Below are 14,173 nucleotides of genomic sequence, written 5' to 3'. Positions count from 1 at the left end.
CCCCTTGTTTTGATTTTTGAGACCATTTAGTGCAGGCTGGTCTTGAATTCACTAACATAACCTAGGCTGGCCTTGAACTCAAGTCAGTGCTCCTGCATTAGCCTCTCACATGCTGGGATTACAAGCCTATGCCACCATTCCTACTTCCATCTCTCTTTCTGTATTCAAAGTCCTGTGTGAGGCACACGCATATGTGTAACTCTTATGTCTCCTTAATGAATCCCCATCACTATATCCCTCATTCCTCTTCTACTGTCAGACCTGCACTGCCTTCTACTGGACATTTCAGCTTTCTTTAGATTAGTGTTTGCATGATGTTACCTCTATCCTTTTGCTTCAATTTGCCTAAGTCATTATATTTGTAGATATTATATGTATAGATAGCACAGAATTGTGTTCTGTTCTTTTATTTATTATACTACCTGGGTTCTAATTGTTTTGACAATTTCTTTTAAAGAAATGTCTATTTTATTATATCTCAGAATTTTGTAGGTGATGAAATCAGATGGATTTGGAATCACATGTGCTGACTTAGTGGTACTCAGTCTGTGGCTGGCTCCTCTGGAGAGTCCCAAACGGCTTCACTTACATGTGTTTAGGTCCTTTATATTTAATGTATTTATTGATATTTTTGGATTTATAGCTGCCATTTTATTATTTGCTTTCTGTTTTCTGTATTTCATTTCTGTGTTCCCTTTTGTTTGGCTTCTTTTGGGTTACTTATATATTTTTAGTATTCTGTTTTGTCTACCTGTACATATTACTATATCTCTTTGTATAGGTTTTGTAGTTCCTGCTCTATAGGGACTGTAACATTTTATTCATATCTTATCACAATCTACTTAGAACTAGTGCACTGCCATTTTATATGGAATGTAGAAACATTTGCATGGAATTTGGAGCCTCTGATTCTGCATACTGCAATTACACTGTTGCATATATTGCTGTTGTAATTATAAGTACCGTATCTACTGTATTTTTTTTGTTAGAATTTCCTAACAAAGTAGAACAGATAAAATTTAAAACAGAAATTTTAATAAATGCAGTATTTCAGAGCTCTCAGGGCTGGAAGTTTGAAATGGTGCTAGCAGGACTAAAGCAGGAGTGCTATTCCTTCTGAGGGTTATGCAGACTTTGCTTGGTAACTATCTTCTCCTGATGTTTCTTCACACTATCTACCCTTTTTATGTGTCTCTATGTCCATTTTCTTCTGTTTTAAGGACACCAGATTATTGAATTAAGCTTTACCCTTATGAGCTCCATTTAACTTGATTACCTCTGAAAAGATCCTATCTTCAAATAAGGTCACATTCTGAGGTACTGGGGTTAGTATTTCAACACAAGAATTTTGAGGGAACACAATTCAACCCATGATACTCATATATATTGGAAACTTCATCAGACAGTTATATTTTATGCTTTCCAATATTATACATATTTTAAAGGTCTTAGAAGAAAACAATCTACTATGTACTGGATGCATATATTCACCATTTTTGTTTTCCTTCTCATTTGTGAAATTCTAAGTTTCCCTCTGGCACCACTTTCCATTTGTCTGAAGAATGGCCTTGAGAATTTCTTTCAAAGCTGGTCTTTTGGGGATGAACCATCAGATTTTCCTTCTTCTAAGAATGTCTTTATTTCACTTCCATTCTTAAAGGATATCTTCACTGGAATCATGTTTGACAATTCTTCTTTTAATAACATACTTTAAACAACATTATTCTACTACCTTCTAGTCTCAGTGGTTCTGACTAGAGATTCAGTTATTTGAATTTTTACCTATATGCAATTTATTACCTATCTGGCTGTTTTGAGGGTTTTTCTTTTATCTTTAGGTTTTCCTTTATCTAAAGGTTTTTCCTTTATCTTCTTTTAGCCTTTATCTTTCTCTTTTCCTTTATCTTTATCTTTCCTTTATCTTCTCAACAGTTTTGTTTATGGTAGGTGGATAATAATTTTCTTGAGTTTATCCTGTTTGGGGTTTGCTTTGTTTCTGGAGCCTATCAAATTTAGGAAGATTTTGGTCATTATTTACCATAAAACTGTTCTTTTTCTCTGACTCCAGAGATATGTATATTAGACATTTTTTTGGTACTGTCCCACAGGTCTCTGAAGCTCTGTTCTTCTTTATCATCATCTTCTCCACATTTTTTGTTAGAAGATTTGATATTTTCTATTAATCTGTCTTTAGTTTCATGTACTCCTTCCTTTTTTCATTTCTGTTATGTATTTGAGTCCATCTAGTGAAATTTGTTATGCCTTGTGTATTTTTACTTCTAAAATTAACATTTGGTGCTTCTTCAGATCTTCTATCTCCCTGCTGCAGCATTCATTTCAAGAGCATTTGCCATTACTTATCAGAGCATGGTTATAACAGTTGCTTAAGTTTGCCTGATAATTCTAACAATTTGTGTTATTTTAGGTTTGACATCTGTTGTCCGTTCCCTTACAAGACTATGAAATTTTCTTTTTTATGTTAAGTAGTTTGGGATTGTACCCTGGGCATAATGCGTATTGTGAAACTCTGGGTCTTCTTTATATCCTGTAGGGAATATTCAGGCTTTTGTTTTAGCAAGCCATCAGCCAGATTAAGTTCATGCCACAAGTACATACTCATCCTTGGTAGGCTCTGGTTCTAATACCAGTTCCATTTTTAAAAGTTTTTGTCATCCTTTCCAGGTCTGTTCCACCTGTATAGCCTCCAATAACCAGCATGGAGCCTAAGCAGTGGTCCACACTGTACTTCCATTCTCCTAGCCATTGGTGTCCTGTTTAGGGTCATAGCCCACAGATATAGTGCAGCTCAGGAGTAAGCCCCCAAATTTATGGCTCATTTTAAGTATTCTCCTGTGTGCAATGTCTCAGATACCTTCTGCCTCCCAGATGCTTCCTTCTTCATCTTTTGCCAAAAATCCAGGTTTTAGTGTCACTGTTCTACTAAGCACTTTCTGAAAAATGCACAACCTTCCGGGCCCAGCTGGTGAGAGATTAGACACAAATAGCAATGAGGGCTCTCTTTGTACTCTTGGAACAAAAATAACTTTGGTTAGGGAGAAGGGCTCCTTTCCCTTAGAATTCTAGGCACCTGCACAGTTACTGCTGGTGTAGCCAGTGCTGCTGAAGTATTGCCTGGGGACAGAGGCAGGAGAAAATGGAAAAAACAAAAGCGAACCCTCCATCCCAACCCACATACAGATTTTCCTACCTTTTCTGATTTGCAGCAACACCTCTTTTCTCATCCTGTGTGCAGTCACTATTTCTAGCTGCCTTTGAGTGTACACTGAAGACACTGGATTTTTAAAAAAATGTTCCCATCAGAGCTGGTTCACTGGCACTCCAGATTCCCATTTCTTGCCCAGTTTACCTGTCCACCATTTACTCTTCAGAGTCCTGAGATAGCTGTTCTACACCTTCTGTCCAGTGTTTGTAATTGCTTTCAGTGAAAAAGACTAGGTAGATTGTGCTGTTTGCCTTTGTAGAAACTGGAACTTGTTGCCTTTTAAAGATGCAGATTAGAGTGCTGTTTGAGAAGACAATTATACCAAAATCTAAAATATTTTCATAAATTTTACCAGTTTAAAAAAACAAAGGAGTACTACTTAGCCACAAAGAAGGATAAACAGAAGACATTTATAGGTAAATGGCTGTAACTTGAGACCATATTTATGAATGAAATATATGAGACTCACATTTGCAAACATTGCATTGCTTCCCTGGTGTAAGAAACTGAAAGAGCAAACAAAAAACCAAAATGTAAATAGATATTGTGAAATGGGAAGAAATTATTCAAAGGGAAAGAGGAACTAGGGTGGGGGAAGCAGGAAAGAGGGAAGGGAAAGGAAAAAAATACAAATTAGTTATACTACTAGTTTCTCCTAGTTCATTGAAAAGAAAGGTTTGTGCTAGTATTGTTTGGAGAATTTTTTATGCCCATACCTTTACTCTGAGTAACTACTTTGAAGATAACAATATGCAGTATATTAACTATTGTTATTCTCCTATTATTTTGTTATGAAATTTTATTTTATTCTTTCCATAAATTGAAAAATAAAAAATATTTCCTGTCTAGAAAAAGAAATTATAGCTACCTGAAAAGATTGCTAACTAGCATGGTTTCATTATCCAGACTGACCAAGTTTCAGCAAGAAATATACAGCTTAGACTTTACATATAGGTTTCTAAAGCTAAGAAAGTGGATACAAAGTGTTCTCATCATGAAAACAATAACAATGGGAGGTAGTTCATATGTTAGTTAACTAGATTTAGTTATCCCACAATGTATATAAAAATCTCAAGACATCGTTATATGATAAAAGCATTTAATTTTATCTATCCTTTTCAATCTAAAATTTACTAATCAGCTAGTGTGTATTCTTGTTTCTATCATCTTTGGAATCTCAGTCCAGATACAAAATTTTTATCAGAAATGCTTGATCCCTAGTGTTCATAAAGCTTATAATTCAAAAAGTGGATATATATACTCACGTTGTTCTAACCATACCTAAAAGTTTTCAGTAACATAATAAAGTACCAAAACTTTATCTTCATGTAATATTCAAAACTATATTCATGAGACTGGTTCATTTCTTTAGAACAATTGATTTGATCTTAAAGCAAACTATCTAGGCTCCAAATCTCTATTCAGGTTTAATAAGTTCACTAAGTCTGTGTCAACTCATTAATATTAATATTGACTTCAAAAGACTATTACATAAATCAGTAAGCAACTCTAAACTATCAACACTAACAGAACATTCTCAAATTTTCCTTGCAATTTTGTAGTGAACTGTAACCCTGTCAGTTTAAAATTAAATCTTTGGCATATTATTTTAGAATGTATGCAAATTATAATTAGTGGTTTGTGTTATGAGAAGTTTCTATTTTAACACAAATATCTGTTATGTTCTGAATTATGTACCTCAAGAAAGACACATTGGGTTCTTAATCTCCAGTATCTCACGATATGATGTTTACCTGGTGATAGGATTGCTACAGAGATAATCAAGTAAAAACAGGTCCTACAGGACTGGCTTTCTCATCAGAAAAAGTTTGCACACAGAGATAGACACACAGGGAGAAGAGACATGGGATGAGGGTGGTTATATACGAGACCAGGGTTGTGAAACAGCTGTAAGCTATAAGGCTAGAACCATTCCCTCCTTGGCAATATTAAAGGGTTTGTGACCCTGTATACACCTTGATTTCAGAGTTTGGGCCTCTAGATCTATGAAACAACAATACTAGGGAACTAGTACAATACTTCTATAAAGAAGTCACAAATAAGTTTTTCCTCTTATTGGAGCCCCAAATTAAGCTTTCCCATATGCACTGTGATACTGATGAGAAGATGTAAACTATGCTGCCAGACTTCTGTCTTTGATTACTCAATATCTGGCAAGTATTTCTTTGGCTCCAAGAAAAGTTTGAATTGGAACATAATTTGAATTAACAGCCTATGACTTAACCAGAGTACTGGCACAGATCCCAAGATCATCAAATTCATCATCCTGTATTTCTTTCAACAGTTCCATAAATCGGTGATGATTCATAGCATTGCATTTACATTGCTTTGAGAGAAAGCTTATCAGGTACTGAAAATATAAGAAAATAACTTCATGACAGCATTCTGTTCTGGGTTGCAGTATGATCTAGAAAAAGCCTTTGCATTAGGCCTTCCTCAGGATTATTCTCAAATCCAGTCATCCCACAGATTCCTACCTGCAGGAAACATGGAATATTGCTTGCCTCACAGCTTCATTGGGGGATTATTTTAGTTGACTTAGAAGCTCCAGTTCACTTCCTGGCACATACTTAGTAAGTGTCACTTGGCTTCCTCTTTCTTGGGGGACTTTTCAGACACTATCTATTCAAATGAACACTGGTGGCTTTCAGCCACACTTTCAGTTCCTTGACTACACTCCCACTTTCTTTCTCCTTTCACACTGTGCTCATGGCAGTCACTCATTCTGGCATACGTTAACTCCTGTGTAAAAATATTGTACAAAACATTTAGCCATACTTGTCTGATGGATGGGACTCCACAAAATACCCAGCAAAGGGACAATAAATTCGGGGTTGCAGGTCCTTCACCAGCTGAGCCTTGTAATTCAGGAGCTTCTTCCTTTCTGTTTTAATGAATTGAGCTTTCCATTCCTCTGAAAAGACAGGATTTGGGTTAGAGTCGTCTCTATTCGGAAATCACAGACAAGCGAAAGCTTTAGTAGACTGAAATTTGTTTCAGATCAAATAGAGATAAGGAGGGCAGAAATGGAGTAAAGCTTTGTGTTGTTAGTAGAGGACATTTCCCTGGCTTTACTCTGCACATTTTAACTGGTTACTAAGAAAATGTTAGCAGATTCGGCCCAAGGGACTGAGTTCTCTCCTTGTTTATGATAATTTGTTTTGGACTCTTGCCGAATATACAAGCTACGTATGGCTGTGTCCCATGCACAAGTATATCTTAAGGGCATCGTGATGCTTATAATCATTAACCTTTTATTAATACACTAGTGACTATAATCTTAGTGTGGTATAGAGTGATCAGCACCTGACAGTGGAAGGTGACCAGGAGCATAGACTTGTAGGTTAGGCAGTCTCAGAATCAGAGTCCGGGCCACCATTACTGGTTCTACTGCACTGGGAAAATTACCAAAGTTATCTTTATCTGCTTTCTCTTCTATAACATGATGCCTACTGCCCAAGGTGGTCATTCACCTGTTCGTTCTTTCAGCAGATATTTACTGTGCACCTCCTATGTGCCAGACATGGCTGGTTGTAGGCACTAAGAGTATAGTCGTGAAGCAGGTCCCTGGTCTCATGGAGCATATGCTGTAGCAAGAGAAGCAAAGAATGGATATGGAAATAAAGTTATTGCAAAGAGTGATGTGCTACGAAGAGCATGAAAAGAGCAACAGGACAGAGTGTCTGGGTGAGCTGGACTGGGATAGAGAAGCACTCCTAGACAGGGCAGTCAGGCAGCACACGGCAATGGAGTTGAGACACAGTTGAAAAGTTGCCAGCCCTCTGGAGTTTAGGGCAAGAGGAGTCCAGGCAGAGGAGCAGCAAGTGCAAATGCCCAGAACAAAAGCACAAGGCACACTGAGGCTGGGAAAGAAAGAGTAGGCCAGCGTAGGTGGACAGAGCACCTTGTGGCAGTCAGGCAGGAAAGGAAGCCAGGGAGAGAGGCAGGACGAGAGTACACGGGGTGCACAGTCAGGGAGCTGCTAGGTACTATAATTATTCCTATAGAAGCCTGACAAACACAGATAAGGACATAGAAAAATAAATGTTACTCATAGCCAAGACACAATTACTGTTAACATTTGGAAATATTCCAGACCTTTTTTAAATACATAGGTACACACACAAACACGCTCACACACACATAAACACACACGTGAACACACACGGAATGGAATTCTGCTAGTTAACCTCGAATAAGTACATTTTGCCTTTCCACTCACACAGTTAACTTCTTAAGGACAGAATTATCCCTCTGTCTGGAAGGTTACGTATTCTGGAAGGCAATGAATGTACAGTTAGAGAAGAAAGCAAGGGACCAGACAGAGATGACTTCACCCTGGAAGGAGGGCATGTCTGCCACACTTTAGACAAGAGTCACTTAGGAACACTGTGACTTATTCATTGGAAATAGCAAGCACTTACCATGCTCCTGTGGGGATACTAAATGAATGTAAAGCACCACTTACATACTTTCTTTATGCCGGTCACAGCACCACGTGGAAGGAACCCCAGGTGGAAGGGCTCCTGCCTGGGCCCCACTGTTCAGGGTGTGCCATTGTTGAGGACCAGTTTGACAGGGTGCAGAGCAAGTAATAATTGATATTAGTAAATTGGCACAAAAATAAATAGAGAGTATGTCCTAGGCCTATGTGACTTGTGGCGAGATCCGAGGCTGGCTCACAGACAGATTAATCTTAAGCCAAGGTCCAGAGCTGAGGCTAACAGACAGTCTGTGATGTTCTGATGCCTCAAAGCAATATAAGGCAGCCAAAGACTTTGACTCATTCAAATTTCTTCTAGCTCAATAGTTGCAGTTAGCAGTCAATCAGGTTACTAGTTAACTCTGATCTGCTCCCGTGTGCTTTTCCAAAAATGCACTGTTCCTCAGTCGAACCTTGACCACATCAGCAGTTCACCTCCATAATTTCCTGCAGCCACCAGCACACCCTCAATCAAGCTGTGCACCTAATAAAGGTCAAGGAGACTGGTGCCTCATGTCTTATTTCTTATTTGCCTTTGACCATTCCAGTGCTCTTTGTAACTAAACTATATACCTTGTCTGTGTTTTATTCTTCCTGTACACCTGAGCAGATCGGTGGTCCTAAGCTAGGGCCTGCATACACCACTAGCTTGCTAAGCATCCTGCAGGACTGACATGATGTATCCTTGTTGAGCTGCATACCCCCCATGCTAGACCACACTCCAAGTGTATTTGAGTCTGGATTCCTATAACCCCCTACCCTGACCTGCCTTAGGGCAGATCCTTTCCATGTGTTCCACCAGAGGGTCTTTCTTCTGTTCCACCATCACATTTTGAGCTAGGAATCTTAGTTTACAAGAGCTGTGGTTTAAAAGTCTAGTCTCCCTGTAAGACTGTAAATTTCTTGTGGGGATGAACCATGTATCAACTGTATTTGTATTTGTTTTCTCATGGTTGAGCAAACTGCCATGACCGGTTTTGGCATCACTTTGATGTAAAATATTACCAGTAAATTTTCCACCGCTGAAAGTCATTGGAAAACCGGATGCTCCCCCAGCAAAATCACTCATCATGAGAGCAACCTTTGCAGGCAGCCTGCCCCCATTGGGCCTGGTGCAGTCCACTGTATTGAGTATTTTGTGACCTGTAAGGAAACAAAGCAGTGTGAACACTCAAGGTGAAATCTCAACCACCGTAGTTTGGATTCCCAAGCCAACAATGTCTTCTATTTATAGTCTCTATAATCTCACTTATTTGATCTAGAAGAATTGGTTATACCCAAGTAAAAACAAAGAAAGACTTCAAAATTTAAAGCCTTCAACAGCAAATTCTCAATTTTCAAATGAATAAATTCATCCCATTTGACTGAGTGGATTCTGGGTGTCTCATTAAGATGACTAGCTTGCTTGCATTTGAGATCATAGATAGACTGTGTTCTTCATCCAGCTAGCTCCAGATTCTGAGCCTCAAGGACGCAGAGTGACTAAATCAACGAGAATCCTTCCATCATCTGCAAATTCTATGCAAAGCTCACATTCAAATGATTATCGGAATTGTAAGGCCATGTTCTCATATGAAAGACAGAAGCTTTCGATTAGATTGCTTACTGATGTTTCAAGATAAACACAACTACAGACATTTATTCAATAAAGGGAGTTTTGAAGATTTACTATAAGAAGTAGAAAACAACCATTGCCTGATGAATGAAAATCTTCACACCTGGCATTACATACGCGACATAACTGGTAATATATTGTCTGGAAAGATGATCTGATTGTTCATTGTTAAAAGACAAGTATGTATTTTCTACACTGTCAAATTTCAGCCCATTATTATTGTCTTCTCTACCCAGAATGTTTTCATGTCTCCTTGTTGAGGAGGATGAGAAAGTACCTTTGTACTCCACAATAATGCATGTGTCCATCTCAGGATGAACGCCATCCATCAAGATCATGAATCGAAGATTTTTGTCTACCTGGAATTCAAAAAGGGAAGCAACAACTGTGTATGTCACTTTGGTTCAATATTAAGAAGGTTGTCCCTTCTGGAAAGACCTCAGATTTGAAAAATAAATCTCCTTTTCTAACTGTTTTAGAGGGTTTTACTATTGGATAGTGGGAAGAAACCCATGTTTTATTAAGATAGTTATGTACAACATTTGAAGTTTAAATAAAGATTATATTTACTCAGTACATGTACAGACATCAGACTCTTTCCTCCCTTAATCATAAAGTGATTATCCTGCCTAAAATTCACATCAGAAAACATAACTGGAAAGTATGAAAAGAAAACACATTTCTGACCTGCTGCCATATTCCAAATGGAACTACATTGATATTAGTTAACTGGACACCGCTCTGATTCAGATTCCAAAACACAGGTCTTTCCGTGTCACCAACATAAATGGGAATATCTTGTCTTCTCTCCGAAAGCTTCTTTAGTGTAGGGTAACTAGAATTAGAAAAATGGAAAGTTTGAAAGATGAAAAACTACTATTACCATTTTGACTGAAAAGCAAGGAATTTTAGATAATGGGACTCTCACCAGAGTCCTGGCAAGAGTTTCTGCAGCAGGTTGAGTACAGTTTTGAATGGTACTTCCTAAGGGAGTCCTCCTTCTTTTTGGAACCTGTCTTAGGCCATGTAGGGTATTTCCAGTAGAGGGTATAGAGCGGGAAAAGCCAAGCTGCAGAGGCTGGTGGTAGATGGAGATCTCTATGACCTTCATTTCTTCTCTTTCCCAAAGTAATAGCTCCCGAGAAGAAAGAGTACTGGGCTGTAAGATGTAAAGACCCTGAAGGTCACCCCATTCGGGGGCTGGTTTTGCAACCTTCAAAGGTTGATAGCCTCACTTTGATATACAGAATGTATTTGCTATGCTTAAAGAGGATCCAAGTTACCATTTGGGCAAGACTGTAAAATTTAATACAATATAAGGTAAAACTATATTCAACATTCATAGTAATCCCAACTCAGTTCATAATCAATCATCCAAGTATTTTTGAATAGCTATATACATGAAATTAACTTTCATTTATGGAACATTCACGATATAAGAGGCTTGCTATATTCCATTGTGAGGTATCAACAAATCAATCTCTAGGAACCCATTATATTTCAAGTATACACACATGCTAGGCATTTTCATGTCTGGTTCTTACAGAATGCTCTGAGGAGGTTTGTTTTGATAGATGAGGAAACATGTTCAGAAATATACAACTAATGTTATGGTTTGTGTCTGGGTGTCCCCCCAAAGCCTCATGCAATCATGGGGCGGGCTTTTAGAGTTTGATTGATTACGGGTATGAGAGCTACACCTGCCCTAGGGCAGATAGTTTTGCATATGTAAGGGAGAAAAATGGCTTGTCGCCATTCTTCTCTTTTGTGCTTGTTGCTTTACTATGTTCCACTGCCTTGAACATTTGCCCTCTGCCATGTGCCACTCTGCCTTGGAGCCAGCTGAGTGTGGACTGTAAACTCCACAAACTGTAAGCTAAATAAATCTTTCCTTCCTTAATTTTGGGCATCAGGTATTTTGTCTCAGCAACAAGAGTAAAGTAACCAAGACAACTAACAAATAATAAATTGGTACTAAAATTTAAATTTTCTGAGTCTAAACCTAGAACTATTGGAAGTCTTATTCTAACATTAATGAATATTACTGTCTAGTTTAGGAACTATACTAGTGCATAAATTATAACATCAGGTGAAATGAAACATATAATTACAAGAAAAGTATGAATAAAATCTACATATCAGTACTTACTAACTATATTAATATTTACATTCTAACACTGTATTAAAAGCTGTCTAAATAAGTAGTATCTCTGGCAGAAATTCAGTACCCCCCAAAATCAAAACTTCAAAACATCCAGGATTCTTTCAGCATGCCTTAAATATCTTATTTTAATCTTGCATTTTAAAGGACTTTGAGAGCAAAGATAAATTACCCTATATGTATATTTATTGCTTTATGGTATTTTTTTTATTTCTGATCATTCTTACTGGCATCTATTAACGTTACTGTGATACTCTATTTATATAGTAAAATCACATTTTTGGAATAAAGAGTACTCACTGAAGTACACTGGCCTTTCTTATTTTTGTGACTCTGGGAGCTTTTTATTTAGTATGTGAAGGTCAGACCATAGGAATGGGGACAAATGTCCTCAACATTTATTAGTTGACTAAGAAAGTATCAAAAAGCAAGAGTCTATCAAGGAAACAGACTCAAATGTGCAAAACTGACTCCTTCTGCAACTTTTCAGTGATAAACTCTTGGCCACACGCTGAACAATGGCTTGTGATATTTTAGTGCATAACAACTTTGTAATATACAAAAGCATAAAACTCAACCTACATTGCCTTTTAGGACAGTGGTTAAAGAATGACTTGACTAAATAACATTAAAAGCCCTTGCTTGCCCTAAAATTCAGTATATTATCATATAATGTCTCTCATTAAGACTTTAGGCAATTGTATTTTATAATGAATACTATAAAGCAATTGGGTCATTTACATGATATTAACTATAACTGAAAGGGTAATTAAATTTCTAAATAAAGCCTGCCAAGAATGCTCTCCAAAACCAGGGGGACATGTCTGGACAGGCCTGATAACAGAACATTTCTTCTTTTGTATAACCCCTATCTTTACTGACTTTGTATAACTGAGGGCCTTGCAATGATATAATCTAAAATGTAACAGGACATTTCTTCCTTTGCATAACCCATGCTTTGTAAAACTGAAAGCCTTGCAATGTAACCTGAAATGTTTAAACTCCTATAGCAACCCAAGATGTCACCCGGCCCTCCAATCATAGCACATGAAATCTGCTTTTGTGTCTCCTCCCTTGATCTCCCTATGAAAGTCCCCAAATCCTGCTGGGCAGGGCTCTGATTCTTTGGGAGAGATTCCAATCATGCCCACTGGTATAATAAACTGCCTCCTAAATCTTTTTGGTGCCATTTCTTATCGTGTTTGGTCTGTTTTCTGTAACATAACAAGTCATACAAACCCCACATAATCCAGAAAATTACTACCATATAATCCAGTTATTATACAACACAAGAGCAGAGGGCTCTCATACCCCTAAAATGATTCAAGTTTATTTCTAGGAGCTTTTGTGGATTAAGGCCTTGTGCAATAGACAAGAAGATTTTTAGTTGTAAAACCATAATACCTTGGTGGGTTGTGATCAGGTAAGTGCACTGTAAATAGTTTGTTTCTAAATCAGTTAATTAAATTTTTCCATCATTCTCTTTAAGAAATAATAAGGTAGCCAGGTATAGCGACACATGCCTGTAATACTGGCACTTGGGAGGCTGAGGCAGGAGGATCATCTCGAGTTTGAGGCTGGCTTGGGCTACATAGTGAACTTAAGGCCATCCTAAACTACATAGTGAGACCCTGTCTCAAAAAAAAAAAAAAAAATAATAATAATAATAATATAGAGGATATTCATACCTTGCAAGTCCCAAAATAAAAAATCAAGGTACCAGTCAAGCAATGATCAACATATACTTAACCAAGGACATTTTTGTTTCAGTGTGTCTTACATGGAATTAGGAATATGATCTCTCCTCCTATAATTGTTTGTTCCCCAAAATTGTGTAGTTTCTTAAGTGAAGGGTCTCCTCTCTCTTCCTTTCAATTGTGTGGGCTGGGAAATTTCACCTGATGATCAGCATGTACCATGCTGCTGTGGTTCCGGCGAAGGGATATATGGGATTGAGTCATGAGTTAATAAGTTGGAAGCACAGTATTAGGATGCTCTTGGGGAGCCTGGGATTTAGCTCAGTGGCACAGCGCCTGCCTGGCAAGCACAAGGTTGTGAGTTCGGTTCCCGGTACCGGAAAAAAAAAAACAAGAAAAGGGATGCTCTAAATCAGGATTTAACAATCCAGTGTGTCAGCCAGATCTCACCTGCTGCTTCCTTTGTGTAATCTTATACACTGAGGCTATTTTTTACCTTTTTAAACAATTGAAAAGAAAATCAAAAGGAAAATAACATTTCATGACACATGAAAATGATATTGAAATATCATTAACCATAAATAGAGTTCAATTGGAACAGTCAGTGTGATTCTTATTCAGGGCTGTCTAAGCTGATTTTTGTGCTACAATGGCAGAATGAGTGTACCTCAACACTAATTATGTAGGTTGCAAAGTCTAACATGTTCCCACTGGTTCTTTATACATAATGTGTGCTGATTATGCTATTAATATTGAACTGTACAATAAAAGGTCAACTCTGATGACACTTCCACCTAGACTTGTACCAAATGGCTAAGAGAGGGAAGTGAGAGGATTATTAACTCCAACTTCTTTCCCGCAAGAGCTCCTTCCTCATTCCCAATGTTATTTCCATTTGCAAATTTATTAATCCTCTTGCCATCCTTCCAACTGAATCTAGTTCAAAGTGAGTGGTGATTGCAGAAGAATTTGA

The 14,173-nt window shown here is 37.7% G+C and overlaps 1 protein-coding gene across 6 annotated transcripts in view; it reads right to left on the bottom strand.

The window, feature by feature from the left end:
• LOC102005144 (cytidine monophosphate-N-acetylneuraminic acid hydroxylase) overlaps nt 1-14,173 on the bottom strand; it is a 188,869-nt gene that overhangs the window by 24,848 nt on the left and 149,848 nt on the right. For all 6 annotated transcript variants that reach the window (XM_013503836.1, XM_005403351.2, XM_005403352.2 and 3 more), the window contains 4 exons: nt 10,030-10,177; nt 9,620-9,701; nt 8,733-8,870; nt 6,023-6,158 (listed from right to left, as the gene is read on the bottom strand). In XM_013503836.1, the coding sequence (XP_013359290.1) occupies nt 6,023-6,158; nt 8,733-8,870; nt 9,620-9,701; nt 10,030-10,177 (504 nt within the window). The remainder of the gene's footprint in view (nt 1-6,022; nt 6,159-8,732; nt 8,871-9,619; nt 9,702-10,029; nt 10,178-14,173) is intronic.

Source organism: Chinchilla lanigera, unplaced genomic scaffold (genome assembly GCF_000276665.1).
Source record: "Chinchilla lanigera isolate Chin_1 unplaced genomic scaffold, ChiLan1.0 scaffold00082, whole genome shotgun sequence".
Classification (NCBI taxonomy): domain Eukaryota; kingdom Metazoa; phylum Chordata; class Mammalia; order Rodentia; family Chinchillidae; genus Chinchilla; species Chinchilla lanigera.
Note: the sequence above shows the minus strand (reverse complement) of the source record. Positions and strands in the feature narration are given on the sequence as shown.